The following is a 25,060-nucleotide window of genomic DNA, read 5'->3' as shown; positions in this document are numbered from 1 at the left end:
CAAATTCATGTTTATAAGATGTGCAGCTTTTGATTCGAGTTCCGTGAGTAGGCAAGTTTTGGGTAATTTCACAAATGCAATATATTCCATGCGCATGCAGGTGCAGCAGCAGCAGCAATGTTTAGCAGTGTAAAGTGGCACTACCACTGCTCTCTTTCTACTAAAAGATTGCCACTAATCATAGATTAATCATGTCCTGCTCTTTTCCAGGCCACTTTTCAACTGGTTTTATACTTTCACCGCTTTCTACCTGTAATGTCAAAGGTAGATACCCTTTTTCAGGTATCTCACCTAAAATTGTTGGAGAAATTGCTAATTTTAGAAATAATAGAATTTTGTGAAACCAACCGCAAATCTCAATTATCTTCCAATATTTGTGTCCTTAGATTCTAATCCGTTGGAGAATTAAATTTATTTCTTGATTTCACTCAAAACTAGAATAAATACATGTTTGATTCGAGTTGGGAAGCAATTCTAGAAATTGAAATTCAGTTCTTCATCACAACTCCACTCACTGTGTTCTTACTTAAATCATAAACAAATACATATTCTATAAAATTTGTGGGATGTTATAATATTTCTCTGCATTTCCCAAGTGTGGTGGAGGATGGAGAACTGAAATCTGTGAGCATTATTCATATAACACACAGAGAGACATTCAGCCTGCAGGTATTTGCAATTTCTTAAGATTTGCATCATGCTGGAGCACAGGACTAGTGGAAACGAGGATTAAGATATTTGAAACGTGGCTATATACAAGAAATTTAACAGAAATGTTTAACGCTCAGAGGGATTGCTAATTGACTTGGCTCTCGTGCTAATTATCCACTTTCTAGGCTCCGCCTATGATTTTTGTATTGACATTGGCATTAGAGTGCGTAATTAGATTAATCATCCCAATAATTTAGGTTCATCATTCATGATACTTGTGCCCCCACATGCATCCCATTTCATTTCATGCCCGGCCAGTTTATATATGCATCAGACCAGCATCTACTTCAGGAAAAAGTACAATAAACCCTTATTTCTGAAAAATAAGGTTAGCCAAACGATCTGCAAATGTCACAAATCGATAGTAATCAAAATTAGCATAATTAAATAAAAATCTAACGCTGAAAAACGCGCCTTGAATCGATACATGGTTGTTGAAACTCTATGTAGAACTACTACCCTTGGTTAATAGGATAAAAATGCTAGGGTATAAGATATTACAAGATCTACGGATGTGGTAGGATGAAATTCTACAACCTTTGGTCATTAAAGTTTTTCTCACCTATCCATCGTTTATATGCTAACAATCATAATAAAGTAATTGAATCACATTGACAAGCCGGAGGAAATATGGACTGAAGGGGTCGGAAAATGACAGGAAGTATCAATCAAGAAAGTTCCAGCAAGCAAACACATTCAATATGAGGAGTATGAGGGAACATGTCTACTGGTTGGAGGCTTCGAAGTTTATAACATCCGTTGATATTTTTTTCCGCCTGCGAGAAGATAACAAGGGTTAATGACTGAATTAAGGACACAGGATTGATCAAATGACATATACTTACCACACCGTGACATAAATAATCAAGGTCACGTGCACAAGTAGCAGGGTTGCACGACACATAGATGATGGTTGCGGCCCTGAGCTTCAGCAGAAATTTAATCAATTTCATGTGCATTCCTGGACGGTTCGGGTCTGCAGTTTTTGCACATCAGGCAGAAAATGAGCAACTTTTACATGTATCTGAATCCAAGACATGACCAACATGATACAAGAACTAGTTTAACATGTTAATGAGTACAGTGTGCTTCATGGAACTCTTTTTCCATGCCACATGAAACAACCAAGTGCAAATGAAACGGTTTTATGTACATATACCTGGACATATTTGGAGGGGGGTCCTTAAACCCTCCTCCAATGCGGCTATATATGGTGTGCAAGGTTTCAGATATTAATAAATTTCTCTAAATTATGTTAAAGTAGGTCTGTGGACTCGGTAGGTAAAAACTGCACCATTTTCCCCTTTTAATTATTATATTTATTTATAGGGTGGTGGTCCCCAGCATTCGTATGCTGGGGGACTGTTAAGCAAAAGTCAGGTTTCTCACCGTTGGATGAGATATCCACGGCTGAGATTATAACAGTCTCCCCCATCTCCCAGTGCTTAAAAAAGGCTGAAAGTGTGTTTCCAGCGCTTTTCAACCGTTGGAGGAAACTTCTTTCAGCGGTTAAAAAAGCGCTGGGAATCCTGGGAACTCATATATACACACATTTATCCTAGAATAGATATTTTGGGTTCATTTTCATCTAAAGATTGCAAAAGGGAGAGATTTGGAGAAGAAAAAAGAGGATTACTTGGGTGAAAGAGAGAGACATATTTGTGGTAAATCTCTGATATGTTTATCTTAACAAGTTTATTTTGTTTTTAATATGGCAGATTCTTTGTTTCAAAACTGTCCCTAGAAAAACAACAAAATTAGTTGATAATAATATTGTAACAGTTATTGATAATGTGGTAAATGTCGATAACGATGTAGATAATGTGTTTGTGAATATTGATGATGAAATTTTGGTCGAAAATGAAGTTGATGATTATCACAAAAATGTGGATATTGATGAAAATATCCTCTTTTTTCTTCTCCAAAGCTCTCCCTTTTGCGATTTTAGATTAAAATAAACCCAAAATATCCATTCTAGGATAAATGCGTGTATATACGAGTTTCCGGGATTCCCGGCGCTTTTTAACCGCTAAAAGAAGTTGTCGTTCAGCGGTTTAAAAGCGCTGAAAACACACTTTCAGCGTTTTTTAAGCATTGGAAGATGGGAGAAATGTTATAATCCCAGCCATTGGATATGTCATCCAACGGTGAGAAACCTGACAATTGCATAACAGCCCCCCAGGCAAACATATGAATGTTGGGTACCAGCACTCTTATTTACAAACCTAAACATTATAATAATTATACAGAGCTTTAAAATACAAAATTTATAGTTTAATTTTAGAACACCCCCCCCCCCCCCCCCCCCCCAAGACAAAAAATACATAATAAATAAAATGAAATATGTGCTCTACACTACTTTGATGTTTATGCTTAAAGCATTATAAATACTCCCGTTAAAATATTTTAGAGTTTCTTCTAGAAAGAAGCCTTGTCTTTCTCCTGCGGGACTACAGGATCTATAAAAAAAATAATAATAAAGATCCTGAAATACATCTCAGTTAACTTTTCTTAAAAATTGAATAAAATAGTTGTGCTTTGATGGATACATATTTTTTTTTTCAAATTGGTGTTAATGAGAAGTGCATTAACAAATTGTTGGTAGTGAGAAGTGCATCACAAATGAAGAGAAGTGCTTCATAAATTCTGTTAAGTAAATTTAAGATTATGGGGGTGATTGTTGGAATAATCTTAAATTTAGTTATTATTATTATTTGTTTAGTTATTTATTTTGAGGATTAATTTTAGATTGAACTAGTTGGATGATTGTTGGAGTTCTAGAGAGTTTGTAGGAGATATTGAGTCTATCTTGTTTTAGGAGATATATTAGAAGTAGTAGAGTATTGTTAGAAGTCAAGTATGTTTGTTTTAAATATGGCACAATATTGTATGATATGAAGTCATTATATTCAGCATCTCAGGCTACTTATTCAGTTATTCTCAAAAAAAATGTATGCATTGCAAACACCAAAGTTGTCCCAATCACACATATACCTTAACAGGTAGGAACTGAAACAATGAATACTGAGGAGATAACCTGTTATGACTATGTCAGGCTTTGGAAACGCATTCCCGAAATTTTCACCAATTTTATTAAGATCCCCTTGGATAAAGGTAGCATTGTCAATGCCATTCAGTTTCGCATTGCGACCAGCATCTGATATGGCTTGAGGGACTACTTCATACCCATAAACATGTTTTACTCTGTAACACAGAAAGATATAGTTGATCAGATTTTGGATATTTGAACCCCTAGATGTAAGGAGATGAACTGCGAGAAACAGAATGACCTTCTGGCCAGGGTAAGACCAATAGTTCCGGTGCCACAAAATAAGTCGAGAACAATTTCTGATCCATCTCCTTTTATACAGGCACAATCTTCGATTAGTTTATACAAAATCTCTGCCTGCACAATTGTTGATTCATTTACAATCAATGACACTTTTAAAAAGATTAAGCAACCCATTTTAGAACGATAATATTGCAAGAACTACTGGCAGTAAAGTCATTTCCTTATGTTGCAAAGTTGTGCATTTGCAGCCAAGGAGAGATAAAACACTAAAGAAGTCATCATTGAAAATGGTAAAGGGAAAAACTGGTAGGGCAGCCAATTTCCTTTTACGGTCATATACCTGACGTGTATTTGTCTGGAAGAAAGAGTTTGCTGATATTTGAAATGTAAGTCCTCTTAAAATCTCTCTTATAGTGGGCTTCCCGTATAATGTGTATTCCATCTCACCGACAGATGTGTTACCAACAGAAGTGTTTACATTGTTCATGATGCTTACCTACGTATACAGCACAATAGTCAAGTACAGAAATTATGTACTGCCTCATAAAAGATGATGTCATGACAATGAGTATGAGATTTTTAAGTTTCACACAAGCGAAGTGATAATATAACAGTGGTAAGTCCTAATGAATAGAAACAATCAGGAGCAGCAAATAAATATAGCTCCGAAATAGAAACAGTGGTTCAGTTTTCGCCTTTAAGCTTTTCATGTACCCTAATATCTAGTATCCAGCTACATCAATAAAATTGTATACTAAAAGAGGAGATGATAAACTACTGGTCCTCTAATTTGTGGGCAGGAATGTTGTCAAAATATATACCTACATCTAATTTGAAGACAAGTAAAGCAACTAAATAATATCCTGGAGTAAGTATCTTGTATCCTCCTTTTTTATTTGAAGTCACTTAAGATATCGACACCTTCAGCAGTAAATTAACACTCAACCCATTCAGCGTTAAGCAAGGTCATAACAATGTTAAAAAGATGGTCAAGACTATCACATATGTATAGTTTTTTCCAATATATGCTCTATAGCTTATAACACTATTGAGTTGGTACAAATATGGACTGCACGTGTAAGTAATCAAAACAAAAGAAGCTTATAGAGTTTGCTCAATTGCATACCACTTCGGGGATAGCTTCAATTTTCTCAACAAGGGGTTTCAGCAGATCAGGCTCGTAAGATGCTGTGACAAAATTTACCATAATCTCGGGAAGACTGGTCTCAGCATCCCTAAATCAAAAGAGGTAGAAAAGAGTCAAAAGACGCATGCATAAAATCAGTTATATGATTCTTATGAAACTATAATAGTGTAATAACTAATATGTTAATAGGGAAGCTAAATATATTTAAAATAAACATATAAAACCTGCATACCTGCCAGTTCGTATCATTAGATGCTTCAAAAATCCAGCATGAGAGCGGCAATTGTATGGAGATAGACCTAACTGGGACTCCCTCCAAATATCTTGAATTGCTGCAAGAACCTATTGATCAAAAATACTATTTAAACAAATGGGCAAAGCAAGTGCATCTGATATGTGGCTCAAATGGATGGCCTGTTCCCACAACATATTAGCAAGATATATGACAAGCAAATTACCTAATTTGTAATAGAGAAACTCTTAAATTTTCATCAGTAAAGCATGGTGAACAACTGGACATTTACCTTGAGATAGCTATATAAAGTTAAAATCTTGACCAGATTCAGCTTTGCTGAGCTGAATGAATTCAGTACATGTTGACATTCTCAGTTTTATATAGTTTTCTGATTAATTAATATTTTAAGCCTAAATACGGACGTAAGAAGTAAAAGAAGGCACTGAAGGCTTTCTGTAGTATCAGGCTTCGTTTAAAAAAATTCTTCATATCAGACCAAAGGTTCCTTACCCTAGCGGTATTGCCCTCACCCCTGTATTGGAGGTTGAGGTTGAAACCAGAATATATTAATCTTTTTTTTTAAAAAAAAAGGTATTCGCTTCCGATGCAAGGTGATAAACAATCTCACAGAAGAGAAAGGCCTTTCTCTACCAAGGGCTAGAATATTGGATATCTATGTTGAATAAGTAATGCAATGACCGAAGTTAAGGCCACTGTTATCTTTGAAATATTCACAAAAACAAGCAGCATACCCTATTAGCTGGTTCACTCTGCAATAAGCAGATGTCGACATTAAGAACCTTGTCAAAAAATCCAGGAGCATGCAGACCCAAAGCATAATCATCATTGTTGTTGGAGCTGCCCTCCCCCAACAGTTCTTGGGGTTTCCACTTTTTTGGACCAAATGAGAACTCCATCTGCACAATCATAATAGAGGCTAAAATGTCACTATTCCCAGTATTATACAAAACCTAACAAAATTGTTATATTGAATATATAAGATCATATTTAGGATTGGACTAATTTTCATTGAATGCATTCCCAGAATTAAGGACAGTCGCAGTGCAAACTCACAATCATGTTCCTCGATTCAAAATTCAATATTTTTACATCCAAAAATGCAAATTAAATGTCAGTAAAGGACAACCAATCTATAATCACCAACAAAAAAAAGAACAAACAGAGGCAAAACAACAAAAAACTTCGATTATAATCCAACCTTGTTACGGTAATGAAACTGGATATCACAAGGAACAATAGGCTTCATAATAGTCTCCAATTCCTTATTAGAAAACCTTCCCACATGCACCGTCAATTCACGAACTTGTAGTTCCTTCGCTCTCACTTGAGCCTCGTACAACAGATTTTGCGTTTTACAACCTCCACAATGCGAAGCATATTCACATGGCGCCTCCACAGCATCCCGATGTGGAGATAGTGTCTTCAATTTTTTCACCTACACTTTTCACAATCACAACATACATAAAAAAAAAACTCGGACAGAATAAACAACCCTAACTCCGCTACCCAAACTGTAAAAATTCTCACACTCACTTACATCCACTAAAAACTAAAACATCCACTTAGGCCCGAATAAACATATCCACTACACTAAAATGCTAACGATATTAAATGACGTAAATTAATATAAATCGAAATTTAAATACTCTTGAACATGTCCACCAATTAAAAACTGAAACTGTCCACATAGGCACGAACAAACCTAATCACTATACCACAATATTAAAAAACATAAATTAACATGAAACGAAATTCAAATACTCATGAACACTCCATCAATTCATAAATTAAGGGGGTGTTTGGTTCATGGTTAATGAGCCCGGTTAACGGGAATCGGAACCTTAATCTCATAACAAGTGTTTGGATTAGTTATTTGGTGCCATGGAATGGGAACCCCAATCCTTTTAGGTGGTTAAATCATACCCTTCTCATACCATTCCCATTTCCATTAACCCCCATTCCCATAACCTCCATTCCCATTCCCAACCTCAATCCAAACGCCCCCTAAAATGTTCATGTAGGCACGAACAAACAAATCCACTAGACTACAGCGCTACGAATATCCAAATATCCTAAATTAACTACCTCAGCGTAATTATCTTTTTTTCGAGTAACGCGACCGATGAAGCGTTCACCAGGGAGAACACGATCACACATAAGCACGAATCCAGTATCCGCAACTTTACAAACGCCTTTGCCTTTGTACGCAATCGACTCGCACTCGAGTTCAAGAGTCTGGCCTCTCTTGGGGTAAAACGACGTCGGTTTGGCCTTGACGTTGTCGTTTCTAGGGTTTGCAGTGGTGCTAGTGTTGGATTGAGCTGGTTCGGATGAGACGGAGTCTAGTGAAGCTAGTGCGGTGGAAGAAGAGGAGAGAGAGTGAGTGCGGAGATTGAGGAGAAGTGGATGAGAGAAATTGAGTCGCCGGATATGGAAGCTCGGCAGCGCCGCCGTCGCCATTGACGCCGGGGAGTTTGGTTGAGGAGATAAAACAAGGTGGGAGCGCGGAGGGAGGCGCCAAACTAACCTGCCGTTTGGCTGTCTTTTTAGTTTTTATATATTTGTTTTTTTAGAAATAAATGTCAAGATAAATAATTACTTTTGAAAATGTAATTAATTACTTTCTAAAACATAAGTTTTTGTCTTCATGTTTGGAATAGTAAATAAAATATTTAGTTTTATGATTTAGGGTTTTTTTTTTTAAAGTAATTTTATAATTTTGAGTAAATATATTTTTTTTTAATCATTCTTCATATTTTAATATGAGGCTTGCAATGCAAAACATGTTATCTACATATGGACATAAATGGCACCCATATATTAGCTACAATAATAATACAAGATCAACAACATCCTTATAAATAAAATCAGAATGTGGTCATATTTGCAAGGTCTGCTTGCAGTTAAGCTGATTGTTTACATATTTAGTGTTGGTAGACAGTTAAAAACATCACATCTGGCTACTCAATTACTGATATAATAAGTTCTAGCAGCGCGAAATCGTGAAGCTCCATATGCCCCTGGCACTTTTTTCTTTACCAATAGCTAAAAGTACTGCAACTACAACTCATCACGATGTTCTCCTTTCAGTGGCGTGCTTTCTGGTTGATTTTCAAGAATATATCTAGCAGCCAGTGACGCTTGAAGTGCAGCACCAAACGGAAAAGCATCTTCATTGATTTGGAAGTGGGGAGAGTGCAGATATGCCAGGTTTCCTTTTGTTTCATTTTTCATACCAAGATTATAGTAGTAACCTGGTATCTCCTCTTGGTAGAATGAGAAATCTTCAGCTCCCATCATTGGCTGCATTTCTTTTACACTGGAAATATCAATCATGTCGGCCGCGACATTTTGGAAGTACTGGTGCAGCCCTTTATCATTGACAGTAGGAGGGTAGAATGGCTTCTCACTTTCTAGAAAATTCACAGTTGCTGTACACCTGTGTACAGCTGCTTGTCCAATAATAACCTGTTGAAATTGCAAGCCTCAAAAGATAGGTTGTCTGAAAATATTTGAGTTGCTAGGGCTGGAAATGGTAATATTGCAGAACTTATATAGAACGCTTGAAACAACTGCAGATATTCAATGCAGACTGGGGAAAGTAATCCTGATGCAAATGCATACACAAACATGAATTGAATGATTTTCAGTTTTTTGTTAATGCAAGCGGTGGCACGAATACTATAATACATTAAGTACAGTATCTTATTCACTAGGAATGAAGGACAAATGAATATAAATTCAAAAATATTATTTCCTCTAGTCAAGAAGTGTTACAGAACGAATTCAAAATTGGCCCTCATTAAGTATGCCATGGAGAGATAATAGGTGGTGGAAATATTTAAGTTTTAAATTTATGTAGTTTCAACCTCTTGTCAATTGTCAATGTATTTACCAGAAATAAGTGTAAATGAAATTCACTACATACCAAAATTTTACAATAAAATTCTCAAATCACGAGTGCAACTTAGGCAGATATATGTACCTCCTTAATTCGCTGCTTTAGCTGCATCAAAGATTCTTTTGAGAAGGTACGTAATGTGCCACCAATAACAACAGAATCTGGAATAACATTAAATGCATCACCTCCTTTGAATTTTGCAATTGTAACTACCTGGAAGTAAACTTAAAATATGAATTATCCTTCATCATCTTTCTACAATGTATATTCACTTCCAATATTCAAAAAGAGTAAATCAACAAGAACATAATAAAGTTCTAACTAAACCATTCTGATATGAGTAAAGGCATGATGGGAGAGAAGCGATTGGGGGGAGCTTGGGCTTGGTGGGGTTTAGAGTGAAAAATCGACAAGGCAGGAAAACCCATGGGGAGAGGGAACACCATCTTACTATCTTCACAGTAACTTTCAAATCGAAGAGTCATTTGGAACAGGCTCTATCATAGAGAGTAGAGTGTAGACAGTTCAATCAGACCCCCAAGAGAAGATGCGGGTGGTAAACAAATTTCGGCAAGAGTTTATCAAACAGAAGAATGGGCATTCAACTAGAAAAAGAACCTCCACTCTCTTTCTCTGTCTATGAATCTTGGTTCAGTTCGTTTTTCTACCTCTCTCTCTCTAACTACTAGGCTTGCTAGGCAAAAGAGTAGCAATCCGTAGTTGAGCACCTTAAAATTTATCGACCCTCCTTTATTAGCAGTAAAAGATCCCTATGAAGTTTAACAAGTTATTTTGAACAAAAGAAATTTAGGCATTTAGTCCAAGCAAAAAGGTTCTTTAAAATGTACATATCTGCAATTTGGATCACGAATAAAGCAAGGGTTGGTGTTATAGAAGATAGAGCACCAAAGCATTACTTTTTCCAACAACACATCCTCCTTCGAAAGCAAAACAACTACACAACCTACTAGTTAAGATCTTTCCAGGAAAAGTATCCTTAAACAATTCTAAACATAACAAAATTAGTGGTCTGGAAGCTTGCTTATATTATTTCCAAACCCATGTATGACACCAATACAGAAATTTACCTGAGAATCAAGAGGATCTGTTTCCCGGGAAATAAGATGCTGTAAACTGACAACTACGTTTGAAGCTGCCAATATTGGGTCGATTGAGTGTTGAGGGATGGCAGCATGACCACCTTTACCGCTAATAACGGCTTCAAAGAATCCACTCCCGGCCATAATAGGACCCGGCCTTGAGTAAACTTTGCTTACAGGCAAGTCAGGTGCAACATGCAGACCAAATATGGCTTTCACATTCTCAAGAATTCCTGCATTTATCACTTGCTTTGCTCCAGCACCTCCTTCCTCTGCAGGCTGGAAAACAAGTACAACAGTTCCCTGTTGAAAGCAAAAGGCGTGGATCATTTAAATAATTTAAGAGACATCAGAATAGGGCATGCTAAAATCGAGCTTAACGTCAGGCATACACTAATCCACTAATTAGCCAAAATCACAGAAAAGTAGATACAGGCCAGACAAAACCTCGTTTTACTTCCCAACTATTATCGACTGATGAGACAATTCCGCACCCTCAATCCCTAACTGTTCTCGTAAATTGGTATATAAAGTACACTATGTACGGATTCCCTGAAGTTTGCCTAAAAGGTGATGTGAAAACATACAAAACTATGAATTTGTCATCTGCAGAACTACCTTTATAGCTTCACGGTGCTCTTGTAGAATCTTTGCTGCACCAAGCAGCATTGTGACATGTGCATCATGCCCACACGCATGCATCTTTCCAGGAATTTTACTCTTGTGCTCCCACTCCACCATTTCCTATCAAGAACCAATATCATTTGGTAAACTACATATCAACATACAAGCATCAATCAACTTACACGAGTCCAAACCTTGGGCAATAACAATCACCATAATAAAAAATATTATTACAGCCTGGTTAATAAACATCAGTGCATGATAACGATTATCCAGTTTCCCGTAATAGACATTTAGCAACATATATATCCATATAGACATCCATTCATGTTTCACCACAAACAATTTCAGCATACAAACTGTACAGACCAACACCGAATTATCCGTCAAAATTCACCACTCACAGTAGTACAAATCAGCAGGTCACCGCACTACAAACCTACTTTACACCAACACAACTCACAAGTTTGTAATTTGTAGGCTAAATTAGTTTGCACTTGAAACAAAACCTAAAACTATAAACTCCAACAGGTCGAAAAGTAAAGAAACCAATGGCCTATTGATACAATGGTATCCCTGGGCTGGAACCTGGTCAAAACAAGGGGGTGTTTGAGTATATTAAATTCTAAAATTAAAAAATGATAAAACAATAAAGAAACCTGAATGGGAAGAGCATCCATGTCAGCTCTCAAAGCAACAAAGGGAGGCTCACCAGAACCAATGTATCCAACAACACCAGTAACAGCAACTGGGTACTTGTATTGAATCCCTAAACGATCAAGTTCATCTCTAATAAGTTTACTAGTCTCAAATTCTTGATAACCCAGTTCAGGATTCTCATGAATCTTCCTCCTAATTCTCACCATCCAATCAAAGACTTCAGCTTTCTTGGCAAATTTTAAAAATTCTTTGGGGATTTCAGGGAGCTGATTCGAACTCAAACTACTATCTGAGAAAATGGGTAGTGCAGCAAACATCAAAATATTTAAGATCAACAAGACCCATGTTGAAAAACCCATTAAACTTGATTTAGGAACATACTCAACAAAACAAAGCAAGACTAAAAGATAAAGTGAGTTGAAAAACTAGATGTTGTGCAAGTACTTTGATGTCCAGCCGTCCGATAGTTTAGTGATTGTATTTTGACACGTGAGTTTAAGTGTCATGTGCTGAACAGTGAATACTGAATAGTGAAGAAAACTTTATTAAATACGTACTCCCTCCGTCCCTCTCAATTGTTTACATTGGAGGGGGACATGGAGACCAAGACAATGTATGGAAAATGAGTAAAGTTAGATGAAAAATAGGTAAAATGGTGGGACCTATCAATATTTAATAATAGATTTGAGATAGTGGAGGAAAGTAGTGAGTGTAATAGTAGTTTTTATTGTTAAATATGAGATAGTGGGGGGGAGATAGTGGGTGTAAAGATGAGAAAAACTTACTATTTATAGTAACGTAAAGAAATGAGAGGGACATCTCAAAATAGTAACTGTAAAGAAATGAGAGGGACAGAGGGAGTAAAAGGAAAAGGGAAAATAGATTTTTTTACCACCCAACTTATTATTTGTTTAGAAACCTACCACTGAACTATAATTTTTTTCTTTTTTGTCAATAATGTTAGGTTCGGACTTTTTTTTGTCACTAACGTTAGGTTCGGATTTGATTATTAACACTATGTTATATGTTTAGCATTATTAAAATATAGTGTTAGTGTGCAATATAATGGCGATCTGATATGTGTCTATATCTTTATATGTAGTGTCCTAGGTATTTACCTTGAAGGACGAGAGTTGGACACGCATTTTGAGACTCCAAAAAATTTCAAAAATTATTTTATTTTATTTTTTCTGGATAAAATTTAATGTTGGTTTTTTTTCCTTAAAAAAACGTTGGATTTTTTTTGTCACTAACGTTATGTTTATCTTGAAGTATGAGAGTTTAGCAGACATTTTAAGAACCCAAAAAATTTAGTTTTATAAATTATTTTAAGACTCCACAAAAATATAGTATCACTTGACTTTATAGTTCTTTACCACTACTTGTCACGTATTTTAAGGTTCTCACTTTTTATAAATATAGTTCCATAAGTTAATTTTGAGATTTCCTTTCTGAGTAAAAAAATCCGTACTCTCGTCCTCCAAGATAAACTGCCTAGGACACATATGAAGTACTACATATAAAGATATAGACACAGATCACCATTATATTGCAGACTACCGAAAAATTGATTTCGAAAAATATCGTTTAGATGGTCGGAAAATTTAAATAAAGGTCTGATTTTAATTAAATATAATAAAATTTCCCAAAATGCCCCTGCAAAGGTTAACGGTAACGGCAGAAGATAACGGAAAGGGTGCAAAGTGTCTACGGGTTAAAAGTAAGGGGCTGCATAGTGTTTATTCCAAAACTATTAGGTGCAATGTGCAACATGCTGAAACCAAAGGGGTGCCAAATGCAATTAACTCCAAAAAGAATAACATAGTGTTAATAATCAAATCTGAACCTAACGTTAGTGACAAAAAAAAAATCTGAACCTAACATTAGTGGCAAAAAAGAAAAAAATTATGATTCAGTGGTAGGTTTCTAAACAAATAATAAGTTAGGTGGCAAAAAAATCTATTTTCCCAAAGGAAAACTACTTCCTCTCTTTTTTTCTTTTTCTTTTTTAAACACTTCCTGTAATGACCCGGATTTTTAAAATCTATTTATTATTATGAAAGTGATTTTGTTCAAGGAAGGGAATGAGATTTGATATTTTATTCCATTTTAATTAAATCAAAATGTTATATTTAAACTCCGGGTTATTGTGTTATTGGTATATAACTGTTTCTTCAAAAATGAGTTTCATATATTATTTTGAAAAATTCTAAATGATTATTATGTGAATATATGTGTTATGTGATTAAGTGATACTGGTGGAATTGTTCGATAATTAATTATAGTTAATTATGAATATTGTGTGATTATATTCTTGAGATTCGGTGTATTTTATTTCTATTGGATTGTTGAGTTGTGTTATCAATTCCCATTTGTTATGGGTTTTATACTGATTGAATTATATAAAATGGTGTATTGCATATAAAATCATTTTTTATCACTTTATAATTTCATTAAATATTTTTAGAGATTTATAAAATTCATAAAATGATATTTCGATAATTATTCAGTTCTAAATGATTTTCAGTGTAGTTTCAAGTGGGGTGTTTCTGTTAATTTCAAAAATGATCCAAAAATCGTGGAAATCATATTTTATTAGTTTTTAATTATGTTGAGATTTTAAAAATTATTTTGGTATTTATCTGGATCATTTTTATCTGTGATTTTGTTCGCTAATCTGTCAAATTCAGTCTGAGACCAAGCTGGCAGGGGTACGTGTCAATTGCTTTGATACGTGTCTTGCGTGAAATCAGTTTTTATAAACTGATTTACTTTCTTTTCTTTTACAATCTCTCACCGCCTCTTCTCTCTCCTAAAATCTCTCCACCGTCTCTCTCTTTCTCTCTAATCTCTCTCTGCACACCCATCTCCCCCAAATCTCTCGCTCTCTCCTGCTCCCTCGCACTCTCCTTGCCCTCTCTCTCTCCCGGGTGTCGCTGCAGTGTTCTTAGCCACCGCTGCTCTGTTTTCCGGCCGCCCATCGCCGCTCGTGCTCCGATTCCGGCACCACCAGCTCGTCCCCTCTCTTTTCCCCTCATTCCCCTGCCTCCCTTTGCTTTGCTGCTGTGCCTGTGCATCTGTATGTGTGTATTTCGAGTGTGTGTATTAGTGTGTGCCACGAGGCTATGTGTGTGCGCGATTATGTGGTCTGGTGTGGGTGTGTGTGTGTATATTCTGGTGTCCGTGTGCGGAATCAGTGTGTGGGTGCTCAGTATGCGTGCGTGTGTGCAGGTGGGTATATGTATTTGTGTGTGGGCCCGAGTTGGCCGAGTTTTGACTACCTGGCTGTGTAGATTATTCGAGTGGCTCGAGTCCTGAATTGATTTTCTTATACGTGTTTATTTATTATTTCATTTGCTGGCAGGGGCGGATCTAGGAAGAGGCACGCGGGGACACGTGTCCCCCCTAAATCTTTTTTTTACATTTTTTCACCATTCTAAATTTTACAAAATTATAAAAGTGCCCCCAAAAAATTTAAAGATGTATAGGTGTTTTCCGAAAATTTGCTTCGTGCCCCTCTAACATTCGTGGGCTAGATCCGCCCCTGTTTGCTGGTTCGTTTGATTGATTATCGAGGTTAGTTAGTATTTATAAATTAAGTATTTCGATTATTTCAGAGATTGATTACAGGTTTGTTGGGATTGTTGTGTCGATATGATATCGACTGGTAGTCCGATAAATAGAGGAGGTGCTGCCCAATTTTAAATAAAATTTAGATTTTAAAATTATACGGGAGCGTATCCTATAATTATCAGGCTATTAATCGAATTTATATAGTTACTGATTCGTGATATTATTATTAAATCTATAAATAATATTTATGTGATTTGGTAGTCATAGCATTATTATTGATGTTAATGTGTGAAACTGTGTTTACTTGGTAATTTTAGGATGTCGAATATTAATAAATATTAGTATTATTCTTTATTATTATTATTGCTTGCACTAGTAGTAATAATAGTAAATGATAATATTAATAATATAAATATGCGATATCTTAAATAGTTATAATGCTATGCTTATTTAATTCAACTTGCAAATTGAATTGAATAGTATGCTCTGTTTTAGGGACTTGCATCTAGAATAAAATTCCTAATAAGTGTTCTAGTTGAAATATGTTGATATGGTTGCTAAGTGATAATAAGCATTGTTAGGGAAATAGATGCTACGTGCTAACTGCTAAGTGCCTACGTGGGCTATGTGATTATGTAACCTAGTATTTGAGATATTTTCCAATAAGATATATGAATTCAATTATATGATAAGTTTAAGTATCTAAATTGAGTATTATGGTAAGTGGTAAGTAAATGTATGGAAATATGTGATACCTGCTAAGTGCTACGTGTTAAATGTTAGAGTGTTATTCTTGATAGTATAATGTATTAATATTGAATTACTTTCCGTTTTAAAGATAAACTGTTAGTTTCTTTCAATCATTATGTGTTTAGGTGCCGCATGTCTGGGCGGATTATTTATCATTATGTGTTAGATGCCGCATGTCGGGGCGGGTACTTTTCTTATGTGATTTACTGCATGTCGAGGCAGATTTTCTTTATATTAGTATTTTATTTAGTGTAAAGAGCTTGATTTGATTGATTTGAAAACAGGGAGATAGTCCTATTTACGAATACTTCATGCCGAAATTTTCTTTAGAAATTAAGTTTATTCTGTCTATAAATAGATATTTGACAGTTAATAGCATTATATTATAGTTGGATAGAATATGTATGTTTCTTGATTATGTGGTTATTTGTCTGACTGATCCAGTGTATATATATTATTATGTGGATGTCTATATATATTTTTTTTGTTTACTATATATGGATATGCGAAGGGTAGTTAGTTGCAGATTCTAATAGCATTTAGTAATTAGTTTCGTTTGATCCGACGATTGAAGTATTGTCTTACTGTCGTACAGAGTCGACTGGGATGTTCAGAAATAGTGAATAGTATCGTGGAGCGAGGCTGGCATAAACCAATGAAGTGAAGCTGTGCTATGGATACTCTTTTAAGTCTGTCATAGACTAAGCAGAAGGGAATAGTTCAGCAGATAGTACTATTAGAAATCTGAGTTAGACACTGGAGTTAAGGCAAGTATTCTCATTTCTCTCTTATATATTTGAAAGTGCAAGTATTTCTAATCTTCTCTTATTTATTAAGAGCAAGTATTTCAACTCCTTTTTATAAAGCAAGTGATTCTATTCCATAACTTTTAATTATTGCCAATGCAATTATTATATTCTGTATTCAATTCATAGAATATCATATGCTTGGGATATAATTGTTGTTCGGTATTCCATACACCATACAGACACTCAAATAATGATTGAATTCAATACATTCCAATGATTGAATTCACCACATTCTAGTAATCATTCTACTAGAATCCTCGAATTACTTTCAAGATAGATAGTGAGAAGCTATTCTATCCAGATATACTCCATACAGTATAAAATTGAGTTCGTAATAAGCATATAACTAATTATTCTAGTTATGCTGCCATCAATTGTTAAGACTACTCCGGACCATGTGAAATGGCGAGTTTGTTGATTGAGAAAGTTGAAATTCATAATTAGCAAATAACTAATTATTCTAGTTATGTTGCCATCAGTTGATATGACTACTCCGGACCATGTGAAATGGCGAGTTTGTTGATCGAGAGAGTTGAGTGATTCAACTCCCTAAGAAAAATAAAACGTTTTTGCGTAAGAGGCCGGGACGGCGGTCCAGTGAAGGGCTATTTGGGTATTATTGAAATATGATAATACTTTTCTGCCAAAGGCCAATGTGTTGCCTTATATTTGGTACCTGTGAACTAGGACATGCTTCTACGAAGTGTGATCCCGTACTATTACACGTGCTGATCAGCTGTGATAGTACACCCGTCAGTGGAAGTTTCAATCAAAATTTATGATTTGATTACTTAAGCTAATATTGCTTTTGTTTTCCATTGGATACTACTGTTTCTTATCTCTTTACTTCCAGAAGGATAGCACTTATTAATGCTTTACATTTAAGTATTTTATATATATATTGTTGAGCCTTCTAGTTGCTCATTCTTCCTTGTTGTTGCTGTGCTAATCTTTGAGTTACAACTGTTATGATTTACTTCAAAAGTCTGCTTTATTTCAAATACTCTGATTTCATTCAAAAGAAATTATATCTTGTGGCTCTTGCCTTTCTTATTATCTTGTTGAGCATTTTCGCTCACTCTTGCTATTATTTCTAACCCTTTCAGCTAGGGATTGAGATGTCACCTGTATAAGCTGCGCGTAAGATTGATGCTAGGCGAGATTGCCAGGGAGATGTTTACAAGAGTAGTTCTAGTTAGAATTGTTCTATTTCAGTTCAGTTGTAAATAGACTTATTTATTTGGTTATCAGTTACTCTTCTTATCGAGGTTTAACTGATAATGTAGTTTAAGTTGTAATAAGATTTTAAGTTTTGGTTTCTGATTTCAGTACTGTAACCTATTAGCGATCCTGTTTTTAGGGGGGTCAAAGTGATTTTGATTTAAATCTCTTTTAAAATTTCCAGATTTTGAAATATCTGTTTTACCTTCTTCCGCAAATATAGGTTTTTAAATGATTTTGTTTTAGTGGCACCAAATCCAGACCCCCGGATTTGAGGGCTGTCACAGTTGGTATCAGAGCCAGGTTATAAGTTATTGAAATCAGAATGTAGGTTGTATTAGGATTGTGTTTAGTGGGACCTCAACTAGAGATAAGTCGAGACTATTTGGTATAGTCTTTGTTGATAGAATTGAGGTAGATAATGGAGCATTGATTTCAAGTAATCATTTGGGATATCCTAGTTTCTAATTCGAGAACTAGTGAGTTGGATTTCAGGGACATGATGGAACCTTTAGTTTTCAATCTTTTTGAACTTGAGTTTGACTTTCTGAGTAACCAGAGGCAGCTAGACTTGTGTATTGACCTATCTAGTCTTGAGTGTTCCTTGTCATCTCTACCACTTTTTGAGTATTTGTTCGAGGGTCATCTATTCTTATGAAGTCATATAGAAGGAATATGAGATTTGATGGATCATTGCGAGAAGCCAGGTGTATAGTTCTTGATATGAGAATTATATAGGAGTGGTAGGCTACTCGAGATAGTATTATGAGTAGGTTAGAATGCCAACGCTCTACACTGCTGATTGTCAAAGCTGGATACGACTTCTGTCAGTACCAAGCTCGACAGGACTTCTACCTAACGTGGATATTGGTGACGGGATCTACGAAGGAGAATACAAGTTAACAATAATATTCATCATAGAATCGAAACGAATCGTCAGAAGAATCGATAGCGAAGACATATGTGATAGCCTTGGCAATACCATCCTCATTATTGATTCTATTGATCATTTTCACAGTCAGTGAATTGTTTTAATATCTCTTCTATTGAAACATTCATGAAGTCCTTTTTGTCAAAAATTTGTATCTTTGGAAGCTATTCGATTTCAACTCTTAAGGTTCGTATTAAAGATTCATTTCTCAAAAATCAATCATTGTTGGTTGATTTTGAAATTTTCATATTTTCCATTCTAACTGAGGTGAACAACCCTACTATAGGGGACACAAGGACTATCTGTCTGTGTGATAGAGGTTTGATGGGACGCCATCACTTGTGTGTGTTGTGATTACAAGAAGGATAACAACCTTTAGTAGTGTCTATATGGGCACGCAACACTAAGTTCGTTGGATCATATTTGATCTCTCAGTCACTTGTTTATTCAGATGAAACCTATTTTGAAAACATTTTTGTCCTATAGCCAAATTCTCAAAGATTTATTCCGGAAAGTCAATTCTGCATTTGCGAAAATTTTAAGATTCCGATTCCTTTAAAGTTGAGGTATGCCAAGGATTAATCAATAGTGGATGGCGGTATGGTATTGCGTCGCGTGTATGTTTTAGTTCTCTTCGCGGATTCTGAGGACAGAATCTTTATAAGGGGGGTAGAATGTAATATCCCAGATTTTTAATTCAGATTTGATTATTATAGATCCAATTTTTTTTTTTTTTTTTTTAAATGTTATGGTTGTCCTTAATTGAATATTGTGTGATGGTCTATATTTGTTTTGTGGATTAGTAGATTACGCGTCCTCCTTCTTTCTTTGATTCCGAGGACGGAATCCGTTTAAGGAGGGTAGATTGTAATGACCCGGATTTTTAAAATCTATTTATTATTATGAAAGTGATTTTGTTCAAGAAAGGGAATGAGATTTGATATTTTATTCCATTTTAATTAAATCAAAATGTTATATTTAAACTCCGGGTTATTGTGTTATTGGTATATAACTGTTTCTTCAAAAATGAGTTTCATATATTATTTTGAAAAATTCTAAATGATTATTATGTGAATATATGTGTTATGTGATTAAGTGATACTGGTGGAATTGTTCGATAATTAATTATAGTTAATTATGAATATTGTGTGATTATATTCTTGAGATTCGGTGTATTTTATTTCTATTGGATTGTTGAGTTGTGTTATCAATTCCCATTTGTTATGGGTTTTATACTGATTGAATTATATAAAATGGTGTATTGCATATAAAATCATTTTTTATCACTTTATAATTTCATTAAATATTTTTAGAGATTTATAAAATTCATAAAATGATATTTCGATAATTATTCAGTTCTAAATGATTTTCAGTGTAGTTTCAAGTGGGGTGTTTCTGTTAATTTCAAAAATGATCCAAAAATCGTGGAAATCATATTTTATTAGTTTTTAATTATGTTGAGATTTTAAAAATTATTTTGGTATTTATCTGGATCATTTTTATCTGTGATTTTGTTCGCTAATCTGTCAAATTCAGTCTGAGACCAAGCTGGCAGGGGTACGTGTCAATTGCTTTGATACGTGTCTTGCGTGAAATCAGTTTTTATAAACTGATTTACTTTCTTTTCTTTTACAATCTCTCACCGCCTCTTCTCTCTCCTAAAATCTCTCCACCGTCTCTCTCTTTCTCTCTAATCTCTCTCTGCACACCCATCTCCCCCAAATCTCTCGCTCTCTCCTGCTCCCTCGCACTCTCCTTGCCCTCTCTCTCTCCCGGGTGTCGCTGCAGTGTTCTTAGCCACCGCTGCTCTGTTTTCCGGCCGCCCATCGCCGCTCGTGCTCCGATTCCGGCACCACCAGCTCGTCCCCTCTCTTTTCCCCTCATTCCCCTGCCTCCCTTTGCTTTGCTGCTGTGCCTGTGCATCTGTATGTGTGTATTTCGAGTGTGTGTATTAGTGTGTGCCACGAGGCTATGTGTGTGCGCGATTATGTGGTCTGGTGTGGGTGTGTGTGTGTATATTCTGGTGTCCGTGTGCGGAATCAGTGTGTGGGTGCTCAGTATGCGTGCGTGTGTGCAGGTGGGTATATGTATTTGTGTGTGGGCCCGAGTTGGCCGAGTTTTGACTACCTGGCTGTGTAGATTATTCGAGTGGCTCGAGTCCTGAATTGATTTTCTTATACGTGTTTATTTATTATTTCATTTGCTGGTTCGTTTGATTGATTATCGAGGTTAGTTAGTATTTATAAATTAAGTATTTCGATTATTTCAGAGATTGATTACAGGTTTGTTGGGATTGTTGTGTCGATATGATATCGACTGGTAGTCCGATAAATAGAGGAGGTGCTGCCCAATTTTAAATAAAATTTAGATTTTAAAATTATACGGGAGCGTATCCTATAATTATCAGGCTATTAATCGAATTTATATAGTTACTGATTCGTGATATTATTATTAAATCTATAAATAATATTTATGTGATTTGGTAGTCATAGCATTATTATTGATGTTAATGTGTGAAACTGTGTTTACTTGGTAATTTTAGGATGTCGAATATTAATAAATATTAGTATTATTCTTTATTATTATTATTGCTTGCACTAGTAGTAATAATAGTAAATGATAATATTAATAATATAAATATGCGATATCTTAAATAGTTATAATGCTATGCTTATTTAATTCAACTTGCAAATTGAATTGAATAGTATGCTCTGTTTTAGGGACTTGCATCTAGAATAAAATTCCTAATAAGTGTTCTAGTTGAAATATGTTGATATGGTTGCTAAGTGATAATAAGCATTGTTAGGGAAATAGATGCTACGTGCTAACTGCTAAGTGCCTACGTGGGCTATGTGATTATGTAACCTAGTATTTGAGATATTTTCCAATAAGATATATGAATTCAATTATATGATAAGTTTAAGTATCTAAATTGAGTATTATGGTAAGTGGTAAGTAAATGTATGGAAATATGTGATACCTGCTAAGTGCTACGTGTTAAATGTTAGAGTGTTATTCTTGATAGTATAATGTATTAATATTGAATTACTTTCCGTTTTAAAGATAAACTGTTAGTTTCTTTCAATCATTATGTGTTTAGGTGCCGCATGTCTGGGCGGATTATTTATCATTATGTGTTAGATGCCGCATGTCGGGGCGGGTACTTTTCTTATGTGATTTACTGCATGTCGAGGCAGATTTTCTTTATATTAGTATTTTATTTAGTGTAAAGAGCTTGATTTGATTGATTTGAAAACAGGGAGATAGTCCTATTTACGAATACTTCATGCCGAAATTTTCTTTAGAAATTAAGTTTATTCTGTCTATAAATAGATATTTGACAGTTAATAGCATTATATTATAGTTGGATAGAATATGTATGTTTCTTGATTATGTGGTTATTTGTCTGACTGATCCAGTGTATATATATTATTATGTGGATGTCTATATATATTTTTTTTGTTTACTATATATGGATATGCGAAGGGTAGTTAGTTGCAGATTCTAATAGCATTTAGTAATTAGTTTCGTTTGATCCGACGATTGAAGTATTGTCTTACTGTCGTACAGAGTCGACTGGGATGTTCAGAAATAGTGAATAGTATCGTGGAGCGAGGCTGGCATAAACCAATGAAGTGAAGCTGTGCTATGGATACTCTTTTAAGTCTGTCATAGACTAAGCAGAAGGGAATAGTTCAGCAGATAGTACTATTAGAAATCTGAGTTAGACACTGGAGTTAAGGCAAGTATTCTCATTTCTCTCTTATATATTTGAAAGTGCAAGTATTTCTAATCTTCTCTTATTTATTAAGAGCAAGTATTTCAACTCCTTTTTATAAAGCAAGTGATTCTATTCCATAACTTTTAATTATTGCCAATGCAATTATTATATTCTGTATTCAATTCATAGAATATCATATGCTTGGGATATAATTGTTGTTCGGTATTCCATACACCATACAGACACTCAAATAATGATTGAATTCAATACATTCCAATGATTGAATTCACCACATTCTAGTAATCATTCTACTAGAATCCTCGAATTACTTTCAAGATAGATAGTGAGAAGCTATTCTATCCAGATATACTCCATACAGTATAAAATTGAGTTCGTAATAAGCATATAACTAATTATTCTAGTTATGCTGCCATCAATTGTTAAGACTACTCCGGACCATGTGAAATGGCGAGTTTGTTGATTGAGAAAGTTGAAATTCATAATTAGCAAATAACTAATTATTCTAGTTATGTTGCCATCAGTTGATATGACTACTCCGGACCATGTGAAATGGCGAGTTTGTTGATCGAGAGAGTTGAGTGATTCAACTCCCTAAGAAAAATAAAACGTTTTTGCGTAAGAGGCCGGGACGGCGGTCCAGTGAAGGGCTATTTGGGTATTATTGAAATATGATAATACTTTTCTGCCAAAGGCCAATGTGTTGCCTTATATTTGGTACCTGTGAACTAGGACATGCTTCTACGAAGTGTGATCCCGTACTATTACACGTGCTGATCAGCTGTGATAGTACACCCGTCAGTGGAAGTTTCAATCAAAATTTATGATTTGATTACTTAAGCTAATATTGCTTTTGTTTTCCATTGGATACTACTGTTTCTTATCTCTTTACTTCCAGAAGGATAGCACTTATTAATGCTTTACATTTAAGTATTTTATATATATATTGTTGAGCCTTCTAGTTGCTCATTCTTCCTTGTTGTTGCTGTGCTAATCTTTGAGTTACAACTGTTATGATTTACTTCAAAAGTCTGCTTTATTTCAAATACTCTGATTTCATTCAAAAGAAATTATATCTTGTGGCTCTTGCCTTTCTTATTATCTTGTTGAGCATTTTCGCTCACTCTTGCTATTATTTCTAACCCTTTCAGCTAGGGATTGAGATGTCACCTGTATAAGCTGCGCGTAAGATTGATGCTAGGCGAGATTGCCAGGGAGATGTTTACAAGAGTAGTTCTAGTTAGAATTGTTCTATTTCAGTTCAGTTGTAAATAGACTTATTTATTTGGTTATCAGTTACTCTTCTTATCGAGGTTTAACTGATAATGTAGTTTAAGTTGTAATAAGATTTTAAGTTTTGGTTTCTGATTTCAGTACTGTAACCTATTAGCGATCCTGTTTTTAGGGGGGTCAAAGTGATTTTGATTTAAATCTCTTTTAAAATTTCCAGATTTTGAAATATCTGTTTTACCTTCTTCCGCAAATATAGGTTTTTAAATGATTTTGTTTTAGTGGCACCAAATCCAGACCCCCGGATTTGAGGGCTGTCACACTTCCTCTGTTTTATTATTTGATAATTTGAACATATTATTCTTTAAATTTTTGATTTTTAATAAAAATATATAATTAAAATTTTAATTCATAAAAAAATAATCAAAAATAATACTCCCTCCGTCCCATTTAATTCTATACGTTTCTTTTTAATTGCTCGACACGCATTTCAATGCTTTTATAAAATATAGTTCCGTAACTTATTTTTGAGATTTTCTTTTTCTGTATAAAAGTATAACATCCAAACTTTAATTCAGAAAAAGAATATTTTAAAAATAGATTGCACAACTACACTTTGCGGGAGCATTAAAGTCCGTGCCGCGTCCCCGTCCCCCAATGTATACTACTCAGGGGGACGGAGGGAGTAATTTTTATTATCTGGTCAACTCAACTACAATTGTGCCAAAAGTCAAAACGTAAAATAAAACAAACTGAAGTATTCCTGTACGATAATTTTTTAACATATTTTGTTTTTCATGACGACAGTCACTTTTTGGTTTTTTTATCAAAAAATAATTATTCACTTTTTAGTTAGTTGGTGAATTATTATTGACTACAATATTATTAATCCCTCCATGCCAAATTAACGACAGTTTTTAGTTATTTGATTTTTTCATGGTCAATTTGATTTGACTTAAAAAAATGTATATTAAATAATTGAATAGAATTATGAAAAATATGTCATTGAAAAAATTATCAAATCTGCTTGAAAATATATTTTTCAGTTTTATAAAATTGTAAAAGAATAATTTTTATTTTTTATCAAAATTTGGGACAAATTTACCTTTGAAAAGT

General features: G+C 34.7%; 2 protein-coding genes and 1 long non-coding RNA gene across 3 annotated transcripts; 1 reads left to right on the top strand and 2 right to left on the bottom strand.

The window, feature by feature from the left end:
* Nucleotides 1-1,040: 1,040 nt before the first annotated feature.
* On the bottom strand, nucleotides 1,041-7,954 carry LOC108192296 (uncharacterized). Its single transcript, XM_017372505.2, has 10 exons — nucleotides 7,492-7,954; nucleotides 6,605-6,841; nucleotides 6,138-6,302; nucleotides 5,383-5,492; nucleotides 5,130-5,238; nucleotides 4,344-4,499; nucleotides 4,002-4,117; nucleotides 3,749-3,915; nucleotides 1,557-1,687; nucleotides 1,041-1,487 (listed from the first exon to the last, which is right to left on the bottom strand). Exons 1-10 carry the CDS (start codon nucleotides 7,864-7,866, stop codon nucleotides 1,380-1,382), a joined length of 1,674 nt encoding a protein of 557 aa, XP_017227994.1. The 5' UTR covers nucleotides 7,867-7,954; the 3' UTR covers nucleotides 1,041-1,379.
* Nucleotides 7,955-8,203: 249 nt separating this feature from the next.
* Nucleotides 8,204-12,177, bottom strand: LOC108192366 (IAA-amino acid hydrolase ILR1-like 4). Its single transcript, XM_017372551.2, has 5 exons — nucleotides 11,691-12,177; nucleotides 11,026-11,151; nucleotides 10,396-10,710; nucleotides 9,392-9,520; nucleotides 8,204-8,874 (listed from the first exon to the last, which is right to left on the bottom strand). The coding sequence occupies exons 1-5, from the start codon at nucleotides 12,048-12,050 to the stop codon at nucleotides 8,467-8,469; spliced, it is 1,338 nt and encodes a 445-aa protein (XP_017228040.1). The 5' UTR covers nucleotides 12,051-12,177; the 3' UTR covers nucleotides 8,204-8,466.
* Nucleotides 12,178-13,809: 1,632 nt separating this feature from the next.
* LOC135147315 (uncharacterized) lies at nucleotides 13,810-24,198 on the top strand. Its single transcript, XR_010284762.1, has 5 exons — nucleotides 13,810-14,770; nucleotides 16,610-16,781; nucleotides 17,930-20,900; nucleotides 22,546-22,717; nucleotides 23,866-24,198. It is a non-coding gene; the product is annotated as an uncharacterized LOC135147315 (long non-coding RNA).
* Nucleotides 24,199-25,060: the final 862 nt, after the last annotated feature.

This window comes from Daucus carota, chromosome 6 (genome assembly GCF_001625215.2).
Source record: "Daucus carota subsp. sativus chromosome 6, DH1 v3.0, whole genome shotgun sequence".
Classification (NCBI taxonomy): Eukaryota; Viridiplantae; Streptophyta; class Magnoliopsida; order Apiales; family Apiaceae; genus Daucus; species Daucus carota.
The sequence above is the reverse complement of the archived record's forward strand: the minus strand, read 5'-3'. Positions and strand labels throughout refer to the sequence as shown.

Bases quoted from the DNA above. Each gene is read 5' to 3' on its own strand.
- LOC108192296 (XM_017372505.2), bottom strand. From the start codon at position 7,866: ATGGCGACGGCGGCGCTGCCGAGCTTCCATATCCGGCGACTCAATTTC. The intron at 3,916-4,001 runs GTCATTCTGTTT...TCTGTGTTACAG, and splicing joins GGTCTTACCCTGGCCAGAAG to AGTAAAACATGTTTATGGGT. The intron at 1,688-3,748 runs GTTATCTCCTCA...CAAAAACTGCAG, and splicing joins GCCTGACATAGTCATAACAG to ACCCGAACCGTCCAGGAATG.
- LOC108192366 (XM_017372551.2), bottom strand. From the start codon at position 12,050: ATGGGTTTTTCAACATGGGTCTTGTTGATCTTAAATATTTTGATGTTT. The intron at 10,711-11,025 runs GTAGTTCTGCAG...TGCTTTCAACAG, and splicing joins AGCACCGTGAAGCTATAAAG to GGAACTGTTGTACTTGTTTT. The intron at 8,875-9,391 runs GTACATATATCT...CAATTTCAACAG, and splicing joins TAAAGCAGCGAATTAAGGAG to GTTATTATTGGACAAGCAGC.